The sequence below is a fragment of the Phyllostomus hastatus genome, unplaced genomic scaffold (assembly GCF_019186645.2).
Source record: "Phyllostomus hastatus isolate PE091 unplaced genomic scaffold, TTU_PhHast_1.1 phas_scaffold_60, whole genome shotgun sequence".
NCBI lineage: Eukaryota > Metazoa > Chordata > Mammalia > Chiroptera > Phyllostomidae > Phyllostomus > Phyllostomus hastatus.
Window position 1 is genome coordinate 13,371,782 of NW_025334038.1, and position 25,049 is coordinate 13,396,830.

The following is a 25,049-nucleotide window of genomic DNA, read 5'->3' on the forward strand; positions in this document are numbered from 1 at the left end:
ATGATAACCCTTTTTACTTTAAGCAAATATAACTTGTTTTTAAAATAAACTAGAGAGCAATGCCTGGTTACTAATTATAATTAATTAAATATTATTTTTATGCAGTTTCAGTTTAATTTCTTTTTAAGGAGTTAAAAAGCTTTGAAGTTTAAATCTTACAAAATGGCCATCAGTAAGGGCGGGGAGTAATATATTCTTATTGAATCTTTGCCAACTTATTTCTGTATTAATTCACATTAGTTTGAATTAGAACTTGATTTAGTTTCAAAAATAAAAAGTGAAGGGACTCATTTTTCTTTGCAGTGGCAGTCACATGGTAATAATCACAACAGGCATTTTTCTTCTTAATTACAATTCATTTTGATTGAATTAGCATGCTCATCTAAAATTGCCTAGTGATTAAGGCAAATCATGAACTTTGTACATTTCTAGAATTAAGAATAATTTTTTAAACATTTGGCATATCATCTACCCAACATATTTTCCCTCTTATTAATTACCATTCTGTTCATGGAGTAATTCATTATTTAGAACAACTTTGCAATTGTTAGTAGCAGACTTTCACATTTCTTGCAAGGCAGGTCAATGTAATAATTTCTTATTGCAAATAAAAAATTACAGGTTAAGTACTGAAATACACAAAATATTAATGACTATTGCATATGTACAATTGCTTATAATGCTGTAATATATTCTCTAGCATTTAGAAAGCTACCACCATGTAATGATGTCAGTGTATCCTAGTTGTATGTCATTTTGGCTCTTTAACACTTCATGGCTATGAGAGGTCTCCATAGGCCTTAACACTGCTGCATCCAAAGGCTAAGTAGCCTATAAGACCCTGGCTAATTGCTTATCCAGTCAGGCAGTTGGTTAACATGAGAACGGCTGAAGGCCTTAAGGCAACATGTAAAAGGCAACTGGAAAAAGTGGGACAAGGGACAAGCACAGTCCTTCACTGAGTAGGTCACTGATTAGAGAAAGACTTCCTTGCATTAGAGAAGACAGAGTTAGTAAATAGAATTAAAGTCATTTCAGTCCATAGATTCAGAGAAGGAGTGCAGGTGAGTAGAAAAGCAGCATTTTTTCCCCTACAGACCTTATGGTTAGAGTTTGGCCAGGAATAAATGAGGCTCCATAAAAAGTAAAATACACAGATCACCCACTTCCAGGTGGCCCAGGTCATGGTCCTCACCCCAACCATCCCAAAATAATCTTATTACAGCATGAACAGTGCCCAATAAAACTAGAAAATGGTCATTCAAAGTGAAGCAAATTTTGGTTGCACCACCTCCTGCTTAGTGGGGAAGGGAGACCTGGGAAGAGTTTTGGAGGAGTTTTGAAATATCAGTGAAGGAGGAGAAGGATTCGGGTTTTGTTTAAAGGGTTAAATGGAGCCCGCAGCCTTCCTAGACAGATACCTTAGATCTATCTTGGCACTGGTTGCCTCTAGTTGCAGTCACTGAGATTCAAAAACAAAATCTCCTTGGTATAAATGACCTCATATATCTTGTTTGATGCCTTCATTCCATGAAAAGAATATTAAAAGGGCCAGGTGGAGGCAAATCAACCACTTGGAATAAGACTTAGGGCTTCCTCTGCTCTGGATTTACTGAGTGAATTTGGAAAAAGCACCTAATGTCTTTGGAGCTTAGATTTTCAGTAAAACTGTTGAATTAAACTAAATTAATTAGCTCAAAAGCTTCCTTCTAGCTCTAACAGTCAATAGTCGTAGAAATATCCTGTGTTCACTCTTCTTGGGGAGATGACTACCTAAGTGGTCTGAAGCTGGTAAGTGCTTTGTGACTTACTCATGATTTATTTGTAGAACAAATGTAGCCCAGGGGGTCTGAGATGGAGAGAGGTTGACCCAAGCACATTGATTCAATGCCTAAATGAAGCATCTTAGACATGTGGCCTGGGACTGGAAGAATTTATTGATATGGGTAAAGATCTACCGTCTGTCAAAGCAGCAGGTGCTGGAGAGGCAAAAGAGCTCTGACAAATGGCCTCAGTCCCATCCCTCGGCTTCCATTATGTCACTTAGTAGTCCCCAGGGAAGTTCCTCCCTGTTCTTCTCCAGCACACCATGTCCCTCTCTCCTACTTTCAAATCTTCGTAGTAGCATTAGCCCTAATGTTCAATAGTCAACTGATTGGCAGTTACGTATTTATCAAAGGGGACTGCAGGGAACCTAGCCCTACAATTCCCAATAACCCTCAACAGCCCTACAAAAATGAGCCATATCAGCATATCTGAACAAACAGCTTTAGGACAAGTTTCCCAGTCTCTTCAATTGCACTGCCAACCAGAAGCCTAACTAACATGGACATTCTAGAGCTTCCAATGACATTTAATGCAGACCTACTGTGCGAGTTGTCATTGTACTAGTGGATTGACTGGTTTCAACTCCAGTGCAGAGGTTATAGCAGCAAGTGTCTTCTGAGCATTATTGCTGAGAGGTTTGGGGTGTCTTCTCAGCACTGATCCTCAGAGACCTGAGCTCTGTCTGACTGGTGCTGCAGGGAGAGAGCCATGGCAAGGGGCAGAGAAGCAGCCATAACAGCTCATCAGTCTTGGTGCTGGAGCACAAGGACTCATGTATGATTAGTACCAACTCACACTGGCATATGGGCCCCATGAGGCAGGAGCCTTGACTATTTTACTCACTATTCTAGCTTCAGCACCCAACACAATGTTAACAGATGGGAGGCACTTTTCAATGTAGGTTGATTGATCAGTGAAGATGCCTCTTAGTGCTGTGGTTAAGAGACAGACCCCTGGATCCAATTCCCAGCCCCACTGCTCAGTAACTGGAATTGTGGAAAAGAAAGTAAATATTTCTGTCACAGTTTCCTCATTTTTAAACTAGAAATAATAATAATAATATATATTTTAAAGGGAAGTTATGCAGGTTAAATGAATTGATATTTATAACTGATGCCTGGCATGCATTATAAATGTTTATTAAATGAGGAGATTAATCAGTTTACATGTCCCAGTTCTTTTCCATCATTATCGAGGTTTGGTTTTTAGAACTGAAGTTTGAGTTTGTGAGAACACATTTTTTTAAGATTTTTAAAATTTATTTATTTTCAGAGAGGGAAGGGAGGGAGAGAGAGAGAGAGAGAGAGAGAAACATCAATGTGCAGTTGCTGGGGGCCATGGCCTGCAACCCAGGCATGTGCCCTGACTGGAAATCGAACCTGCAACACTTTGGTTAGCAGCCCGGGCTCAATCCACTGAGCTATGCCAGCCAGGGTGAGAACACATTTTAATTGACATGGGCCCAGATATAAACATACTTGTGCCTTAAGACCTGTGGCTATGCAGCATGCTCTGAAACATCTCCTTCCATCAATTTTGTTAAATATGATACTTGACTTATTCTTCTTGACTTAGAGCTCCTTGAAAGCAGACACCATTAAAAAGAGTCTGATTGAGAGTGGCTGCTCAGTGGTTTTGGAATGAATGCATAATTTACTCAGTGAATGGCTGTCTTGTGTGTCTTCTCTTGCTCACTTCTGGGAAAGAAATCACAAGCCCCTCCCTCCATCTCACAGGTTCTTCTTTACCCACAATCCATCCGTGTCATGTGTTCATCCCCAGTCCTGGCCACTCCAGCCTCCCCATCCTCTGTTATCATCACTAGCACTATCGCTGTTTGACCATCAGCTCTCTTCAGCCTCCCTTTCACATTCCCCCAATACTTGTTCTATCTGCCTTCACGTGTCTCCTCCACTGGCTTATGACCTTTGACATTTACATTTGCAGTCTTGCTTTGTCTCTGCCTTTTATTTAGGTCAGGTCAAATTCTTTTGTTAAACTGTAAAAGAATTCATTTCAAACAAAACATTCTTCATTGCAACCTTTTATTTTTCCCATTCACCCTCATAATCACCTCAGGCTGCTCCATTGTATATTGGAAACCCTTTTTCTCCCTCTTCATGACAGTATTTTTTTAAAAAAAATTATTTTGCTATTGTTTTGGATTATGTTCAAAGTTCTGCTGGTCAGAGTAGTGATTCAGTGCCAACTTTACCTGTTTTAATTCACATCTCACGAAAAGTGTGAGGGAGCAAAATGGATGACATGATTCACCACCCAATCCTCTCACACCGGTATCTGCCTTAGAAGCGATTCTAATCTGCTTTACTGGATGGAAATAGCATAAGGCATATATAGACAATAGTATAAGCCAGTTTGTAAGACGAAACCTTCTAAACTTAAACCATTTGCTCCTAAAATCTGAATTGCTCCCAAACATTCTTAATGTAGGACCATTCTGTACATTTGTTGCATTTGTTGATAGGTATGCATTTGTTGTTTTTTGTTGTGTCATTTTGTAGGTACCACTATCCTAGTCACTTGTATGTTTTAAACTCTGCAAGGATCAGCCTCTCATCTTTTTCTTCCCCTGTGTGTTTTTGGTGCCCAGGTGGGTCTGCATACAGAGAGCACTTGGTGAATGCCACTGATGCACAGGTGGTTTCTGCATCCTGAAGTGATCTAGTTCTGGGGGGTGCTCTGGGGGCAGGGGCACACCAGGGAGAGTTCAGAGGCTCCTAGATTAGCAGTTCCTGTGGCTCCTTAGACATTCCTGTATCTCTGGGTAGCCTTACTAATAAAACTGACTTTCAGGGGCTAATCCTGCAATCATAGATCCTGATTATTCTTCTTATTTTAAGAACCACTTTTCTTCTGTGTCTTTGCAAGCTCCACCACTCAGGGGAGTAACAGCAGTAGATTGGTTATGCTAAATACCCCACCTCAGGGGTTCAATTTTGATTTTTTCAAGTGATCTAGTCATTTATATAGTCGAGAAGGACTCATCTTGAAACTTCACAAAGCCATTTAATTTTTTAGTTATAACTCTAGATAATTTGTATCTATATTTTTAGCCCTCTCTTGATTCCCAGGGAATACTCTGTGAAGCAGGAAACTTAAGTGCATGTTCTTTTTTGCCTTTTGTCACCCATTGCTGCTAATGTACAGTTCAGCAGTGAGCATTAGAGAGTGCTTCATATTTTGTTTGCGTATACCCTTTCACAAAGATGGGGACAGTTCTAGGGATAACCAGAGAGTGTGACGTGGTCCATTATTTTTTTTCCTCTTCTGTCCTTTAGTCTTTAGACCTGTGGAAAGGACATTATGTTTGGGACCTGCCCCTGCAGCCTCTCAGCTCTGCAATATTCCCTGCTCTACAGACTGTATAGTATCTTCCTGGTCAGCCTGGGGTCCATGCATCCATGAAAACTGCCATGATCCCCAGGGAAGAAAAGGTGAGTGGCTTTTCTGTTTGTGTGTGCTTCATTCACTTCCATTGTACACACACATACACATTTATCCTAGTAGCTAAGCAGCTGATTAAACCTGTTTAAGACAATGTTTGTAAACTTTAGATTACTAGCTCGAGCCTGACAGCATTCAGTTATCATGGAGGCCACTGGGGACATTTCTTTGAACACAGACTCTGACCTGGGTTGACCTTTCAAGTAGGCTCATAGCTAAGGAAGTGACTATTACTCCAAAAATGGTATAACAATATTTTATATATGTAATGGTATACCAAGGAAATTAGACATGATTTCTATAAACACATTAGGAAACAAATGTTTTACATATCTGTTTTCAGGTTTCCACATGCTGAATTTGATGTATGTTGTTTACTTTCAGATGTCCTCAGCCTTAAAGTGAAATCTTAAAACTTTATGCGTTTAACATAGTTTATCTTAAACTATTTTAACATAGTTTTATCTTAAACTATGTTAGCTCCGTAATCTTGTTTTCTTTTATTTACTGTTAAAAGTACACATCTTCATATTCAACAGTTTATTTCTGGTCACATCTTGACTTTTCTTTCATTAGCTCTTCAGTTTGCATTAATATTATGTCCTATTAAATGGCAGTGCTAAGAAGAAATACAGTCATACCTCAGTACTCATCAGCTTCAGAACTTAGTAAACCCTGTACTCATGGCATTTTGATGAGAAAAAAAATGTTCCAGCTCTTGGCCCTTGCTTAGGACTTGTTGCACTTGCTAGAACTTGTATGAATCATGATCCCACCCTGCAAAAGAAAATTCTTCATTGCTATGTACTTGTCAGTTTTGGCACTTGTCATGAGTTTTGGAACAAATTAACAAGTACCAATATACCACTGTATTCCCTTTATTAAGAACCAAGCACATTCCAGAAGTTAGGTTGCATTTCTTAAATACTAATTCTAGTGATCACATGCAAAGAAGGAAAACATGAGGAAGTGTTCAATGTTCCAAAGCTGGTGCCTTCAGCTGAAATTTGGGTCCATTTGAAAACCCATATTTCGGCAGTCCCCACAATGCACACATGCACATTATATGCATGCTCATGTTCACACACTATGTCCCTGGGCTTTTCCCTTTATTCTGATCCTTGTTCTAAGGCAGGAGAGGAGGGTATATATTGAGCTGAAAGCAAGAAGAAGCACCTAACTTTAATTTTGTTATCAAACAATAGAAATCCTGATCTCAATGGAACCAGGGGTGGTTGGGGGCTAGTGCCGCTTTCTTATTTGAAATGTAACCATAACATTCCCCAAGCCTTGTTGGCTTATGTATACCAATAATTTCTCATTAATACTAAGTCCCACAATCCATGGTCTTAGGGGCCGGATGTGCACAAAACTCTAGTATTAGATATTGTTCTAAATCACTTTAGTGATAAATTGTTTCCTGTTTTTTTTGAAGGCAACATAACTTTCAAATGTTATTTTATCCAATTGGCATTTGATCTAAAATTAGACATAGCCCTTTCAAGGTGGCTAGTTTGGTTGGAGCATTGTCCCACACAACAAAATATCTGGGTTTGATCCCAGCTCAGGGCACATACATAGGCTGCATGTTCAATCCTCGGTCAGGGTGTACACAGGAGGCAACTGACCTAGAAATACATTGATGTGTTTCTTTTTCACATCAATGTCTCTCTCTCTATCTGTATGTCTTTCCCGCTTTCCCTTCTTCTTGTTCTAAAATCAATAAATATATCCTTGGATGAGGATTTAAAAAATTAGACACACTATGTTATCCTCATAATTATGTTCAAGTAACATAAAACTCCATTTATGATTTTAGTAGAGAAGATTGTAAAAGTCTCTCAATTTCATTTAAGCTTTCAGACATAAGATAATATCAGTATGGTCTAAATTAAAATTGGAGAATGAGTCTAGGTTTTTCCCTTGATACATTTTTTTATATGTTATAGGTTTCTAGATCTAATTGTGACATAAAAGTCAATAAGTTCATTTTATATGGAGGTATTTTTTCCCCAAAACATTGTAATAAAATCAACATAGTATCTTATAAAGGATAGCATCTTATTATTTTTAATGGCCAATTATTGAATATAGTTGACATATAACATTGTATAATTTTAAGGTATATAGCATAATGATTTGATATGCATATATATTGCCAAATGATTACCACAATAAGGTTAGTTAACATATCCATCACCTCACCGCATTACCTTTTGTGTGTGTGTGTTTGCGTGTCTATGGTAAGAACTTTGCTAAGATCCACTCTCTCTCTCTGTACCTCCCTCATATTCATTATAGCATTCTTCACAACACTCAAGACATAGAAACTAACCTAACCTAAGGGTTTTTCAATGGATAAATGGTTAAATAAAATGTGATATATATCTATATATACCACATAAATGCAACATACACATACATACACAAAAGAGCATTAGCCATAAAAAGAAGAAAATCCTGCTATTGTGATAACATGGATGAACCTTGAGATCATTATGCAAAGTGAAATGTCAGAGAAAGACAAATACTGTTTGATCTCACTTGTATGTGGAGTCTTTAAAAAAACTGAATTCATGGAAACCAAGAGTGGTATAGTGGCTGCCGGGAGCTGGGGGTTGGGGGAAATGCGGAGAGTTGTTGATCAGAGGATGCAAACGTCCAGTTATAAGATGGATACATTCTGAGAAATCAATGTGTACCATGTGACTACAGTTAACAGCCCTGTATTTTATACTTGAAAGTTGTAAGAGTAGATCTTAAAATTCTTACTGTCAAAAAAAATTTCCTTTTTAAATAGTAAATAAAGTAAGAAAAAAATGTCTTTTCTAATAGTCCCAGGAAGAGTCCTGGCACTGAATCTCATTGGCTGGTATGTGTCACTTGCTAATCCATGACCCAATTGCTCTGATGGGAGGCTGTGGGGCTGGAGTGGCCCCCTCCACCAAACGGACAACTCCATCCAAGCCTCACAGACTAATAGTGGGAGACAAGCAATTCCCTCGAGGACATATGAGGTGCTGATACTACAAGAATGTAGAAGCAATTCTTTGGTCAGATGTAAGAGACATTTATTGAATGCTTTGTCCCCTTTGTTCTGGGTCATGGAGTCTCTACAGAAAATCAGGCAATCATTTTTGTGTTTTTCCTAATCCTGTGCTATAATTTTTGTTACTGTAGCCCAAAATTTCACAAAAAACCTTTGTGAAAAACTGCTTTTAACTTTTATTTTAGTCTTCTTTTTCCACATAATTCAGGACTGGTCCATGGAACTCAGCTGGACCAACCTGTTTCCTCATTGGCCCCCATTCCCCTGTTGTAGAAGTCAACTCTTGTGAATATGGCCTGCTCCATTATTTATTAGACATCATGTGCTGTGCGTTGAATTATGTCCCCCAAAAAGATATGTTCAATGCTAACTGCCAGTACATGTGAATGTGACCTTCTTTGGAAATAGGATTTTGCAGGTGTAATCAAGTCAAAATTATGTCATATATAATTAGGATAGTCCCTAATCCAATGACTGATGTTTCTGGGGCACAGAGAAACACACAGAAGAGAGTGCCATATGGAGATACAGAGACACAGTGGACAGGACAAGGCCCTGCAAAGACAGAGACAGACATAGCAGTAATACCTCTACAAGCCAAGGAGTGCAGTGATTGCTAAAAACCACCAAAATCTAGGAAAGGCATGGAAGTAGTCCCTCCCTAGAGCATTCAGAGGGAGTGTGGTCCTACTAACACCTTGATTTTGGGTTTCTAGCCTCCAGTTTGTGGTACTTTGTTTTGAAAACCCTAGGACACTAATCTACTACCCACATTTGCATCAGCATATAGGCTCAGCAAGAATGCAACACTTCATAAAATGCCAAAACAAAAGTATAGAGAAGTAAAGCAATTTGTACAATAGCGATTTACTAACAGCCACACCAGCAATAAGGACATGAAATTCTGTCTCTTCAGTAGAGTCTTCCTCAAACACTAGGCTTCCTTAGTGATTTTCTCTATAAACCTCAAAAAGTTTGAAACAAGACACAAGATTATGCCTGAGGTTAGCAGAGAAGCCCACTGCCCATTGGCCAGTGGGAACAATTAGCCTTGGCAGCCAGTCATTGAGGTCATGTAGGGGATAAGGCGTGGGGTCTGGGATGCCTCTTTGCACAAGTGCATTGCCTTTGGAGGGAGAGGGAAAATAAATTGCAATGTGTGAGAAAGGGAGGGTTTGCCAAGAATAGTTTAAGAGTACCAACCACCTGGAATGTGCATTTTGTGCCTCAATCCACACATTTTTCAAAGGAAAGGGTAGAAACAGTAGAACTTCTTACCCAAGCATCACCACAGCCTCCTACAGAGTTTAGGGCAGGCTGAGATCAATAAGAATTAGACTCTGTTTTAAAAGGCCCATACTGAGGTTAAATGACCTGTTTTAGGCAGTAAGTAATTGCAGACAGGAGCAAGCATAAGTACAATGATTATTATTCAGGTCTGAGAGTTTGTTATTTTATAAATTCTCCCTTAAAGCAGAGAGAATTTTGATTTTTAACATCTTGCTAAAACCTGCCAGGACCACCTGCCTGTAATCCCTTTTGGGAAGAATAAAGAATGGAGTTTTTCCTCTAGGGAAATGATTCTGTGCCTATCAGGAGTCCAGACATGTTATGATGATAGTAAGTAATCTTCTTGTTATTTCTACTGACTCGTGAGCATGAGGTCTGAGATCCTCTCAATCTCAGTCTGTCTCATGGTGCTACCATGGGTTCTGCCAGAGTCACTGACTGGCACAAACTAAATATGCTTTAGAATTCTGCAGAGACTGGAGAACACAGGCTGATGCATTAAACATTGCAGAACTCTGGACAAAATCCGAATTGTTTAGCTTCCCATTTGAATTCCCTACCCTAAAGAAATGCAGTGGGTCTACTAGCAGAAATCTAGGATATTCATACTTACCTAGATTTTATATCTGTATCTAATCTATATCTATATCTATATCCATATCTGGATCTCTATCTTGGGAGTATAGGATTTGAGGGGAAAAAACAAGCAAACAACAGCAAGAAAATAAATATGGAAAGCTGGAGATAATTACTTTTTTTCCCTTCATTTAATCTTTTTCTCAGACACTGTGTTACAACTTTAGTATGTTCCTTTTGTTCATATTAAAAAGAAATAATAGGAAAGGATAAGAAAGCATTAAATATTTTATTACCTAATAGAAGAAATTAGTTACTACACATATTATCTTCAGATGGCTGTTATTCTTAGGCAGATGCCATTCAATAAGGAACAAAGATTGTGTCTTTCAGCCATTCCAAGGACATTAGAAAGTCAGCCATGAACACACACGTCACACCTTCTATCAGGTCGGTGACAGGGGGACAAGAACAGTACTCTGCAGGCTTGTTCTTGTCAAGTGAGGCTACGACACCTTTCAGAGGGATTTAAATTGGATCAGGTTTTATCACTCATTGCTTTATCTTTGATGCATTGCCAAATAGTTATAATTAGAGATACATGAAAGAGAAATAACCTGAAAAAATCGCCAATGGATGGATGCTACCTATAGGTGCAATGCATTGTTAAAAATTACTTTTGATGTAGAGACATACATTCTTGTCCCTTTCAGACATATTTTCAAAAGGCTATCTTGCCCACAGTTGATCTTGGAGAAGAGGAACTGATGGAGACCTTCTGATATAGTGTCACAGTAGATAATTTCTTCTGTGGTAGGACATCAGGAATTCCATCCTGCCACCCAATCACAGTCCTAAAAGTCTCCATAGGGAAAAGCATTTTGAAACTGAGAAGCCATGACTATCTTTACAAAGACAGTCTTTTATGTTCTCAAACAAATCAATATAGTCAGCATACTAAAGTAAGGAAATACATGTTTTATATCTTATATAATACTAATGGGGAGAATTTTCATTTTCTATCCTTGTTGACTAGATCAATCCACCTTAATGAGAAGTATATAAAATCATTTTGCTTTATCACAGATAATATGTATAGTAAGAGAAGGCGTTTTTCTTTTTCCTTTGATTTTGTGTCTGGTGTGTTGGGGCCACGCCTGCTTCTCATTCTAAGAATTGAGTTTTCATGCTCACCCTATCAACACATCTTCTTCTTTTGTGTTTTCACAACAGAGGGTAAATCAGTAATGGTGCTATAAAACGGTACCCCTGAAGGGATGGTGGTTTGATTTCTAGAGTTGGAATGAAAGATTTTATCTGCTCAACTTGTTTGACTCAGAGTTGTCAAAATGTCCCAGACTGACAGAGATAAGGACAAATGAAATGTTTAAGACAAACTGAACTTCTGCCATCTTTGGTCTTACTTCAAGTCTGTCCCAGTAAGTTAGTGTGGAGACACAGCATTGGCCGTGGATAGCTTCATCGAAGTTTATGCGAACACTTTTGGGTCACTAGCACATGAAAACTACAGTGCTTAGACCTGGATATACCCATCTGAGCCTCCTTTAATTTGTTCATGGCTTCAGTTAAAAAACATTGACCCTTCTGATACTTATTGTTCTTCTCCTTTTCCCCCCAATTCTCTATTCACTCTTTTTCTAATTACCTCCAGTAGAATAAACACTAAACTAGTAGACTATACACTAAATCCTTAGGTTCATAGGAAAATGAAGACGTACAAGTTTTAGCCTCATTAAGGTGAACTGAATCTGTGGTCAGAAAGTCATTATTCAATTCTTTCTTGATATCCAGGGACTGAAATTCCTAATCTGTACACCTTTGGTTTGGGGAGATGATCCATGGATCCTGAAGCAGGGCTAGGGTGCCTCATGCACAAGAGCTGACTTGAATCCTTACTTGTGAGGAGATAATGACTCAGAAGGACCTCAGCTGAATTTCATACAGATCCATTTTATCAGTAATGAGGCTTTGGACAGGCAATAAAACACCTTCTAGCCTTAGTTTTTAAATGTGTAAAATGAGAATTGTAACTGATGAAATAGTTTTGATGATTTATTAATTTGGGGTAATATAAGTAAAGTGGCTGTCACAGTCTTAGTATAGAATAGATGCTTAATTAATGCATGCCTTTTTCCCTTGTTGAACTACATTCCCTATAAAGATTAGATTTATGGTTTCTGTTCCTCCTGTGGCTTCCCACAGTACATTATAATGATCTACATACAGCAGTTAATGTTTATGGAATGATATTATCTGATTAATATGAAATTTAGTAAATGAAGGTAAGCGGTTGGCTGGCCTCAGCCACCATGGAGTTGGCAGTTGATCGAGACACCAGCCCACAGTGTCCGCATCATTATGGATGAAATGAGACATTCACATGCACTACCGAGTCCGGTGGAGAAAAAGGGACAGCATGGCTTTTCTCTTAAGGGAAGCAAAAGCCAAAGCCGAAGCCATGACAGGCCTTTATTGGGTTTCTCTACCCATTACATGGTAGTCCTCATTTACTATGCACAGGTTCACTTTAGGTGGTTACCTTTTACAGAAAACAAAGGAGCCAATGCTGCTAATGACATCACAGAAGAGGGATATTTGCAAATGAAAAGGCAAAAGTGGTTGAACCAGTTACACTGATCCTTGGAAGGTTTAGCATGGATTTTAGGGAGTTACTTTGTAGTAAATGTCCTCAATCCAGGGTGAGGGAGTTTTAGCAAAAAACAAGACTCCAAGCAGCCTAGGCACATTGCAGGCCTCCTTCCCCACGGGAGAACCTATCCCTGGGCATGGGTCCTGTGCATCTCCAAGTGGGAGCTGGGTCCACGCCATGCAGAACAGCCTCCTACAGGCAGTTGTGTATCTTTCAGAACAGAAGCACCCAGGGGAGGCCTGATTTCCATTGCAGGCATGAACACTGATGTGATTAAAGTTAAGTGCTAATAAGAGCATCCAAGGGTTTTGTTTTATGCTGAGCTTGTGCTGTGATTTGATCCTAGTTAGAGTCAGGACAAGGGCAGCAGAAGTGAAAGACTGAAAGAATTTATTATCCGAGGACCTTTAATCTATAGATTTATGGCGAGATAGATGCAACTTGATTCATAGAGGAAAACTGCACACACCCCTCAGTGGCATTAAGGTGTAGGTATAGGACACCCAGAGTCCCTCAATAAAGACTGCTCAGTCTCTGAGCCGGTTGTTGAACAGCACATGTCATGGAGACCATGTTGTGTCCTACTCAAAGATGTAAACTGAATGAGCACAAACATAGATAAGAAATAAGTGGCATTATGTGTGAGGATAGAGGTCATCCCAAGGGTGTGGGAATCAGAGGCCATTATAGGTGATGTTTAGTGTAGTTTAGAGCCCCATATGTTCAGGCATCTCTACTCAAGGTGGTCCAGGAGGGGACTGGAGTCCTCATCTGGGTTTTATTTTGACTAATTAATAATATAGACTTGGAAGTATGGAGCAGGCAGAAGCCATCTTATGTTTCGACCGCTCCTAATATATTCAGTGCTGTGAGAATATCATCTCTGATGGCCAAATGATGCCCTTCTACAGGTGGCTGACCCTTAAAGTAAGAATCTAAGAGTTTCTTTTAAACGAGGGTCTTGGATTAACCCTAGACCAAGAAAACCCAAATATAGCAGTTATGACTGTTTAAAATACTTGCCCAGCCCTACAATATTCTAAGGAAGCTTGGCTCCCTCTTGTGGCCTAAAACCATGTATCAATTTGTTCTAGTCTCCTTGGCTGTGCCTTCTAAGAGGAGCCAGTCTTCTGCCAATGGCACCTTGAACTTTGAAACCTTTTCATTTTATTACTATTGGTGGGATAATGGGTATGGCCCTGGCAAAACTGTGGGAGAGATGTACCTGGCTTTATTACCCTTCGTGCTTTCTAACTTGTCCTTCTCTTGCTGAAAGGGTGTTAGGGTATCTAACTCACAGTCTGGAAATCCAGTGTTTTCATGCCATCTTCCTATCAAAGACTCTTATTTTTTTTTACTTACTCCAAAGAATAAATAAATAATAATTTCTTAAAATGTTACCATGTAATAAGACTGGTTTTATTTAAAAATGAATTAAAAGAATTGAATCAGTTGGTTGAATTTGGTATATTAAAGAATGAAACATGGATGGACGTGGAGAGCATTTTGCTAAGTGAAATAAGCCAGGCAGTGAAAGAGAAATACCATATGATCTCACCTATAAGTGGGACCTAATCAGCAAAACAAATGAGCAAGCAAAATACAACCAGACATTGAAATAAAGAACAAACTGACAGTAACCAAAAGGAAGGGGGAGGGGGGTGATGGGGGAAAGAAGGAAAAGGGTTGTCAAGGAACATGTATAAAGGATCCATGAACAAAGCCAAAGAAGTGTAGGTTCAAGGCTGGGAGGTGGGGCCGGTGGGGTGAAAATGGAGACAACTGTACTTGAACAACAATAAAAAAAAGAATGGGACATAGCATATGAGATCCATGGAAGGTAGGCATAGCCTTTAGCAGCCATACATCCTGAGGGCTACAGATATAAAGCTCAGACAGACTAAAGGGACTGACTAGTTCTCAGTCACTTTTCTTTAGCTCACTTAAAAAAATATTCATTAGTTTGTCTCATTTGAAAATAGGTTTCATATAAAGACAAAATATAACTTGGATTTCTGGCTAAGTCTTGGACAAAATCAGATGATTTGACAAAAGAGAGTCAGTCCATGTTTCCTCAACAGTCAGTGGAAGCTGGGGAACAGCCAACCGTTTTAGAGCAAGACACATCTGCCATGTCCCCACAGACCCCACCACTCCCTATGGTCTCATGGTCTACTCATTTTCTTCTTGACTCCTGTAAGATCGAGTTTGTGATTCTGTAGGCTTGTATTACATAAGGTTCATTTATATCTTAATTATGGTGGGACTTTGTGCCCTAGTTTCACAGTACTATAAAAAGAAAACTAACTAATAGCCCAGAGACTCATGCTTAGCCAGGACAGGGAGTGCAGGGCCAAAGAGGTACAGTCCTCACAGGGCAGACTGACCTGAAACTCTCAGGGTATGAGGCTGTAAATGCTCAGGAATCAGGGATATGCCAAATGTAGATACATTTTGACTTAATACAGAGTAACAAGAATGTCAGAAACTACAGAGGAAAGAAAATGGAGATTTATCTGTGTTTAAGCTATTTCTGTGAGTTTTCATTTATTTTTACTTACTTATTGATACCATTGGATACATGCTACTTATTATTTCTTTTGATTATGTCTGACCTTCCCAACTTCTAGGCTGTAATCTTTGGTAGACAGATTTCCTGCTCTACTTTTTTCCCAGTTACTTCTTTCCTTTCCTCTTCTTATCCTTCTCACTTCCCACAAAAGAAAGCACATCAAAATACTACATGTTTTAGAGTTATGGGTGTTCAAATAAAAGTTTCATCTCTTTGCTAGCTGCTGCTCTTTGCTTTTGTTGGGTAATGATGGAAACCTGTGAAACTCTTGTTCTTTCTCTTCTAGGATTTAGAATGAGACAGCGTCATGTCCTCATGGAATCCACAGGGCCTGCAGGACGATGCCCTCATGTTCTTGAATTTGTTCCCTGTGAGGATCCAGTGTGTTACCAATGGCTGACATCTGAAGGGATCTGTATCCCTGATCATGGAAAATGTGGCTGGGGACGTCGCATCCTGAAGGCTGTCTGCCAGAATGACAGAGGTAAGATGCAAGTAAACATAAGTATTTTCCAAGTGCTATCTGATAAATGAAACATCACCAGTCTCTAGTCAATTTCCTGATGGGGAGAAACAGTCTTTTCTGTTCTTGAATATGTTTAATTCAAGTGTCACATTACTGCAGAGTAAGCTACCTTGACTTAATATGGACTCATATACTCCATGACAAAAAAAGACTATTTGATTCTGCCTAAATGCAGTACAGTGAACCTGGAGATTTCTCTGCAGGTTTTAATTTATCAAAGCATAAGTACAGAAATTGCCTGCGTAGTCTTCAACTTATCACCACAAAACAAGTTTTATTTGTTTTTTTGGAGATTGCTATGTAACATGCTTTTATATATTATTAACAAATACTACTTTGTAAAGATTTTAGGTCTACCACTCCTGAAAGCAACACTAAACTACATATTTTCACTTATATAACATGACTAGAATCAGCTCTAGACATAATACTAACATTTATAAAGAATCATTTTTAAATATATGCTGTCAAGATTTACAAAACTATTGACAATGGTGTCTTTCCTTCATCACCAAGCTTCTAGTGCAATAGTTATTTGAAATGAAATGTGACTTAAGAAATATGTAAATCACATGGAAATGAGAAAAGTGACATTAAAAAAACCCTTTATCCTACAGTTAAAGAAATTCAGTCTCTTGGAATAATATCGAGTACATATATTAATCAGCTCTGCCATGCGAAGTGCCATTTATAGTGCCCTTGGTGTGAGGAGTAAGATGTTTTGACTTATGGAATGAAGCAAGCCATAGAACAGAAGGACTTTACAGAGTGGATTCAGAATGGTTGTTAACATCTGTGCAGGCTTCCCATTCAGCAATGCATTTTCTTGTTTCCTCTCTTGCTCCCCTACCCCTTCTCCTCTCTCTGTCTCCCCACTCTCCTTCCTCCCTCCCTCCTTCCTTGCCTTCACTCCTTTCCTTCCCTTTTGTCCTTCACTTTCTTTTTTCCTTCCTCCTTTTTCTTTCCTCCTTCTCTCCCTCAGTCTTCCCTTTCTTCTTTTTGTTTTATCACAGCTGTAATTAGACAAATACACATTTTATCAAGTGATGTGATTGATAATTTCTGAAATCAGGTGGTTAATTAAATAGAGGACAACAATAAGTTATATTAGGTCAGTCCTTTTTGACTAAATAGTTAAAAGAGGAGTGACTTCTAATTTTACCAAATAATTTTTGAATTGTAAATATGTGCACTTGGTTAACAGAGGCAAATCAGATCACTTTTGTATTGCCTTCACCTGAATTCAGGAAGAGTAATATAGAGATTTATAACTTGGGCTTAAAACTGAGGCTCTAGAGCCAGACACGTTGAAATTTTAGATCTATTCATCTGCTAGATGATTTGGGGAAAACTGTTTAACTGTGGAGGTATCCTTTCACTCACCTGGAAAGTGGGGGTAACAAAACCTGCTACTCATGCTCAGAACATGAAAGTTAAATTAGTTATACAAAAGTGACTAGTGAAATGCCTGACACATAACCATTCAAAATAAGCTATAAGCATATTTTACTTGTAACGCATATTTATTACTGTTCTGTGTCATGAGAGAATAGTGCAAAAAGCATTCTTTTATAAACTAAAATAATAATGAGGTTTAGAAAAACCATACTTCTTTCTCCCAACCTCCAGCTGTGAAAACACAAAGATCATTTGTTTGGTTGAGACACAATAACAAGGGACTGTCATGCTTTGTCATTTCATAGCAGGTATTAAAGGCTTTCCATGGTATATAATGTCCATAACGATTGGACTTCTTTCACATTTTGTATTGTGCCTTCTGCAGTATTGTAGAATGTGATACTCAGATTTAAAATTAGTGATATATATTCAGTCTTTGTACTAGTTTCTGGGACAGAGCTCCTAAAATCCTTGGAATTTCCTGAGTAATAAGAGCAATAGACACATCTTTTGTCATTAAATTTGCTCTCATCCTCAGTTTCTGAAATTGTTTTCTTAAAGATGAAGTGAATGTCTTCTAATTCATAACAAGCACCTCTCCACCACAACTGGGTTTTCAATACTGAGTTGACTTTTGGAAAACACCTAAGAATGGGGGCTGGTTGCCAGAGGAGCCAACCACAAAGAGGTTGGAACTTTCAGTTCCGCCCCCTGATTTTCAGAGAGGGGAGTGGGGCTGGAGCTTCAGTCAATTACCAGTGGCTAATATTTAATTAGTCATACCTATGTAATAAAAACTCCATAACAACCCAAAAAGATGGGGTTTAGAGAGTTTCCTGGCTGGTGAACACATGGAGATTTAGGGAGAGTGGCAAATGAAAGCTGCACACTCTTCCCTAGACGTTGCCCTTATGCACCTTATCTATATGGCTGTTCCTGAGTATCCTGTCATAACAAACCAGCAACCTGGTGAGTAGAACAGGCTTCCTGCGTTCTGTGAGCTTCTCTAGAAAATTAGCAGAACCCAAGGAAGGGGTCTTAGGAATTTCTGATTTGTAGCTACTTGGTAAGAAGCATAGGTAACAATTTGGGCTTGTGATTGATATCTGAGGTGGAGGAGGTCTAATGGGACTGAACATTTTACCCACAAAATCTGATGTTATCTTCAGGTAGCTAGTGTTAGAGTTGAGTTGAATGGTAAGACAATCAGCTGGTGTTGGAGAATTACTTGGTGTTGTGTGAGGAACCCCCCACCCCAATACACACACACACACTTTGAAATGGGGTGCAGGACCCTTTTGACAGAGGTATTGACTTTACCATTTTATAGTAATTCTAGACTTTTATTGCTGTTTCCTATGAAATGACTAATTTCCAGTGTTGATCTCACTCTGTCAGTTTGTATGGGGAGAAATAAGAATCACTGCTGGGTCATATCAGTTTCATGATGTCTTTGTGGTTTTTAAATATGTGAATGACTCCTTCATCATCTGTGGGGCAACAGCCATGGTCATGGTTATGAGAACATGCTGGCCTTGACAGCTGAAGCAATCTTTTGTCCAGTGAGAAATTGAAAATATGGTCTGGTTGTACTTTCCACGATTCAGCTTCGGTGAGGTTCGGGATGATTGATGATAGAAGGATTATAGAGAGGTGTTTCTTTCTGCCTGCACATATTATTGTAGTCTTCCCATAGCTATAGGAATTGATAGAACTGTTGATACACATTTAAATGCTTGAAGAGAAAAAAGGGTTAATATATACATTTAATAAGTCTTGTATGGTTATTTTTCTTATAACATTTGGTAGTTTCCATCACTCTGAGTTTAATTGTTTCAAAAACTTTCTTTCAGAGTTATTCAGAGCTGATAAATGGATAAGACCAAAGGAAGTGTTAGATCTAGTCAAAGTTGAGACTTGTTATCATCTGCAAAGTAACTTGCTTTGTCCCTTATCTTTAGGCTTATGCATGTTGACTCACTATAGGTATCCCGTATACCAAAAGAACATCCAACATCCTTTCAAAACATCTATATCCCATTCACACTGTGGGGCAAAGAGATTGCTACATAGCTATGATCAAGATTCTGTAGGACATTGGTCACTGTTTTGGGAGGCATTACTTGTGCCACTAGGAAGGCATATTTTCCTTCACAGAAGGTTATTCAGACTATTAACTTGAAAATTTCAGAAATCACAATCTATGTCACATGGAAGCCAGGAAATAACTGATATACCTAAGACTTGTAGGTAAGTTCAAGAATGTGATCTGCTTTGGACTACCTAAGATCCAAGTACCATCTATGGATCTCTACAGTTAATCTCTGTAGATACAGTTGACCCATTTGCTACTTTGATTTATTAGTGACATTGTCCAATCAGTCTCAATGAAGTTCCTATTTCTTACCCAGGCTGTGATGGTGACAGTTTGTTAGTCAGTGATATTTATTTTTAGGGAGGAAATTATATAATAGATTACATGAAGGAATACTCTGATTTGAAATCTTGTTTCCAATATTTTGGTGGATCAGCTTTGATTTTTCACCTGTGTACAACATCTTATCATTACTATGGGTGCATCTTCCCAGAGCAGATTGGGAGAATCCTCATAATGCTGTGGGCAGAGAATGGCATTCCAGTGGTTGACAAGTGACTGCTACTTATCATCTTTCATTAATGAAAAGGGGGTAATAGAACATAGTTATTGGATGAACACCAGACTGCCTGCTGGAGCAGTCAGACCCTGATACTCACCACATACTTTGCTCCATAATTTGCTAAATAGGCTGTCTTGAAAAAACAAGTGTTTGCATATTTCATCAAATATCTTTATTTAGAAATAATCAAATATAAAGTCTGCATGTATACAAAACAAATACACATACTGGGAAAGAGTATACACCCAGAAGAACGTTCACATGTTAACAGGTTCATGGAGCTGAGTTTTGTGTGGCTGCAGTGCCCCCTCGCATATATTTCTTATTTCTCACAATTGCATCAGACCTTCCCAGTGTAAATCGTTCTCTTATTTGCACATAAAGCATGAGGAATGACTTCTTGTGATTAAGGTGACATAGCTTTTATTTCAGAGGCAATTTTCTATGGGTACTAGCCTTGCATCATTCACCATGAACAATCCAAAAATTTGGCCTTTAAATCTTGACTAAAATGGCATGTGCTTATAAGCTCTAATACAATAAGAACCTTTTAAAGAATAATTTTATTGGTGAAATGCATGCTAGAATAATTATTTACCTGGGTTAGATTAAATTTTCAATTAACATGATATGTCTATGATTAGTGAGTTTTGCTTGTTTGTTTTTTTAATCTCATCTTTAACTTAAATTTTTTATTGAATTTATTAAGGTATTGTTGGTTAAAAAAATTATGTAGGTTTCAGGTGTTCAATTCTTTAATACATCATCTGTTTATTGTATTGTGTGTTCACCACCCCAAGTCAAGACTCCTTCAATCATTATTCATCCCCACTTCCTCCTCTTCTACCTGCCCCCACTCCGTTTCCCTCTGGTAAGCACCATACTGCTGTCTGTGTCTATGAAGTTTTTTACCTTTTTCACATACCCCTCTAAGCCCCTTTCCCTCTGACAGCTGTCAGTCTTTTTTCTATGAGGCTGTTTCTATTTTGTTTGTTAGTTTATTGTGTTCATTAGATTCCATATATAAGTGAAATTATATGATATTTGTGTTATTTATATAGTATTTGTCTTATTGCAGTGAGCATAATATTCTCCAGGTCCATTCATGCTGTCATAAAATGTAGTTCCTTCTTTCTTAACAACCTAGTAGTATTCCATCGTGTAAATGTATCACCACTATTTGATCCACTCATCCACTGATAGTCACGTGGGCTACTTCCAAATCTTGGCTATTGTAACAAATGCTGCAGTGAACACAGGGGTGTATATATTCTTTCAAATTAGTGTTTCAAGTTCCTTTAGATATATCCCCAGAAGTGGAATTGCTGGATCATAAGGCAGTTCCATTTTTAATTTTTTGTGGTAACTCCATATTGCTTTCTACAGTGGCAACACCAATCCACCTTCCCACCAACAGTGCATGAGGGTCCCCTTTTCTCCACATCCTCACCAACACATTGTTTGTTGATTTATTGTTAATAACCATTCTGATACGTGTGAAGTGATTTGTGGTTTTATTTGCATTTTTTTCTTGACAATTAGTGGTGTTGAGCATCTTTTCATGTGTGTATCAGCCATCTGTGCATTCTCTTCGGAGAAGTGTCTGTTCAGGTCTTTTGCTCACTTTTTAATTTTTCTTTTTTTTATGATGAGTTTTGTAAGTTCTTTACATTGGGTTGGACAAAAAGTCCGTGTTTTTTTCCCATAAAATAAAAGACACATTCTTTTCATTTTCACTAATAACTTTGTTGAGTTGGATATTTTAAGTATGTTGACTATCTCCTGTGTGGTAAAACAGTAATTGTTCTTGATTTGATCACTATCAATTTCAACTGGTTGGTACCTGACTGTGGAGCATTGTCTAGCAAGAAAAATCTCCAGCATGAAACTTCACAAACCACTTTTAACATGTTCAATAAGTCACAGCACCTTCTCCATACACTGCAGAAATCTTTATTTTAAATTTTATTTATTTATTTGTAGAGAGAGGGTAAAAGAGGGAGAGAGGGAGAGAAACATCAGTGTGTGGTTGCTTCCTATGCACCCCCCACTGGGGACCTGGCCTACAACGCAGGCATGTGCTTTGACTGGGAATTGAACCAGCATCTCCCTAGTTTACAGACTAGCACTCAATCTACTGAGCCACACCAGCTAGGGATTTTTTTTTCAGTTTAGTTGTATGTTTACCTTTCTTGAAACAATAAAGCATAACATGCCAAAAATGTTGCATATTTCCTTCCATCTTCAATATTAAAATTGCTACACACAAATTTACCAATTTTGATGTTTTTTAAATGCACACTAATAAGACAACAGTCCTAATACAATGTAATAAAATTGTTTTGAATAACGTTAAAGATAAATAAACCCTACTAGAGCCAATTTATGAAAAACAAACAAACAAACTTTTTGGTCAACCTGATAAATTTTGGCCATTGAGCCCTTATCAGTTGTATCATTGGCGGATATGTTCTCCCACTCTGTGGGTTGTCTTTTCATCTTGTTGATGATTTCCTTTTCTGTGCAAAAACTTTTTCGTTTTTTGTAGTCCCATTTGTTTATGTTTTCTTTGCTTCCTTGCCCAAGGTGATACATAAAAAAAAATGCCGCGAGAAATGTCTAAGATTTTACTGCTTATGTTTTCTTCCAGGATTTTTATGGTTTGGGGTTTAACATTTAAGTCTTTAAGCATTTTGAGTTTACTGTTGTGTACTGTGTAAGAAGGTGGTCTAGTTCATTTTTGTTTTGATTGTCATCAGCCCAGTTTTTCTGGAACACATGTTGGATAGACTATTTTTTACCTTACTGTAAGTTTTTGCCTCCTTTGTCAAATATTAATTGACTATAAAAATACATGCTTATTTCTAGCTTTTATTCTGTTAGATTAATCTATATATCTGTTTTTACACCAGTTCCACATTATTTTGTTTCCTGTGGTCTCATAGTGTTGTTTATATCAGGTAGCATGATTCCTCCAACTTGTTTTTCTTCTTCCTCAAGGATTTCTGTGTGATTCTAGGTCTTTTGTAGTTTTGTATAAATTTTTGAAATATTTTTTCTAATTTTGTGAGATATGCCATTGGCATCCTGATAAGAATTGTATTGCACCTACAGATTGCTTTGGGTAGTATGGACATTTTAATGGTATTAATTCTTTCTATCCAGGAACATGGTATATACTTCTAATTATTTGTATCTTCTTCAATTTCTTTCTTCAGTGTTTTTTAATTTTCTAAGTACAGTCTTTTACATCTTTGGTGAAACTTATTCCTAGGTAATTTTTTGGTGTAATTGTGAGGGTATTTTCTTGCTTTCTTTTTCTGGTAGTTCATTATTTGTGTATAAAAATGAAATTGATTTTTGTATACTTATCTATTTATTTATTTTTTGAGAGGGAAGGATGAGAGAAAGAGAGGGAGAGAAACATCAACATGTGATTGACTCTTGCACATCCTCAACCAGGGACCTGGCTTGCAAACCAGGCATGTGTCCTGACTGGAAATTGAACCAGTGACCCTTTGGTTCACAGGCCAGCACTCAATCCACTGAGCCACACTAGCTAGGGCATGTATATTTATTTTTATCTTACTACTTTACTGAATTTATTTATCAGTTCTAGTACTTCATGATGAAATCTTTAGGGTTCTTTATATACAGTCATGACATCTGCAAATAATGTCAGTTTTACTTCTTCTCTGCCAATTTATATGCCTTTTATTTCTTCTCCTTGTCTGATCACTGTGGCTAGGACTTCCAGTGCTGTGTTGAATAAGAGAGGTGAAAGAGGACACCCTTGTCTTGTTCCTGATCTTAAGGGAAACACTTTTAGGTTTTACCCATTGGGTATGATGTTGGCTGGGGGCTTGTCTTTATTACATTGATGTATTTGTATGTTCCCTCTAGTCCCACTTTGCTGAGATTATTTTCATTATAAATGGGTTCTGGATTTAACAAATGTTTCTCCTGCATCTATTAATATGATTATATAATTTTTATTTTTTAATTTTATGTGGTGTGTTCCATTTATTGATTTGTGGATATTGTACCAACCTTGCATCTCCAGAATAAATTCTACTTGATCATGGTATATGATCTTTTTAATGTATTGCTGGATCCAGCTTTCTAATATTTGGAGGGGATTTTAGCATTTATGTTCATTGATAATGTTCGCTTATAATTTCTTTCTTTTTAGTGTCTTTATCTGGTTTTGTAATTAGAATAACGCTGGCCTCATTAAATGAACTTAGGAGAATTCCCTCCTCTTGAACTTTTTGGAATAGTTTGAGAAGGATAGGTGTTAGTTCTTCTCAGAATATGTGGTAAAATTCACCTGTGAAGCCACCTGGTTCAGGACTTTTGTTTATTGGGAGTTTTTTTTTTATTACTGTTTCAATTTCATTAGTTGTAGTCAGTCTATTCAGATTTTCTGATTCTCCCTGATTCAGTTTTGGAAGATAGTTGTTTACCCATTTCTCCCACATTGTCAATTTGTTGGCATATAATTATTTGTGCTATTTTCTTACCATCCTCCCTGGTGTCTCTTCTTGGTGGACAGAATCCATACAGATTCCCACAACCAGATATTGTAGGGGTGCATCTTCCCAGCTATCGTGCTATGGGTTGGGGATCCTGGCTTGATGTTGAGACCCCATGCTTCTCAGGGGGAACATTTGCAGCTGACTTATGCCTCCAGAATCTTAGTAGTGCCTGGGCAAGTGTGGCCAACCCTCTTTGTTTCTCTACCTTTCCTACGAGTGCTGATGTGGCTTCCTCTGTAAGTCCTTGGTTATAAGACTATTCTTCAGCTAGTTTTCCATTGGCTATTCACATTGATTGCTCTATATTTTAGTTGTTATTTGAGCTTGGTCCTGGGAGGAGGTGAGTGTAATACTCACCTACTCCACTGCCGTTTATGGATCCCCTGTCTTATACCTTTAAATCCTGAGAAATCTTCTTTGACTCACTTATGTGAATAAGGTCAGACTCCATTCAGATAAGTTATCTGTTGAAACATTTTT

General features: G+C 38.0%; 1 protein-coding gene across 1 annotated transcript in view; it reads left to right on the forward strand.

Moving 5' to 3' along the window:
* Window positions 1-25,049, forward strand: part of THSD7B (thrombospondin type 1 domain containing 7B) — a 776,886-nt gene that overhangs the window by 253,640 nt on the left and 498,197 nt on the right. Inside the window, exons 5-6 of the mRNA XM_045826088.1 lie at window positions 5,127-5,282; window positions 15,737-15,934. Coding sequence (XP_045682044.1) covers window positions 5,127-5,282; window positions 15,737-15,934 — 354 coding nt within the window. The remainder of the gene's footprint in view (window positions 1-5,126; window positions 5,283-15,736; window positions 15,935-25,049) is intronic.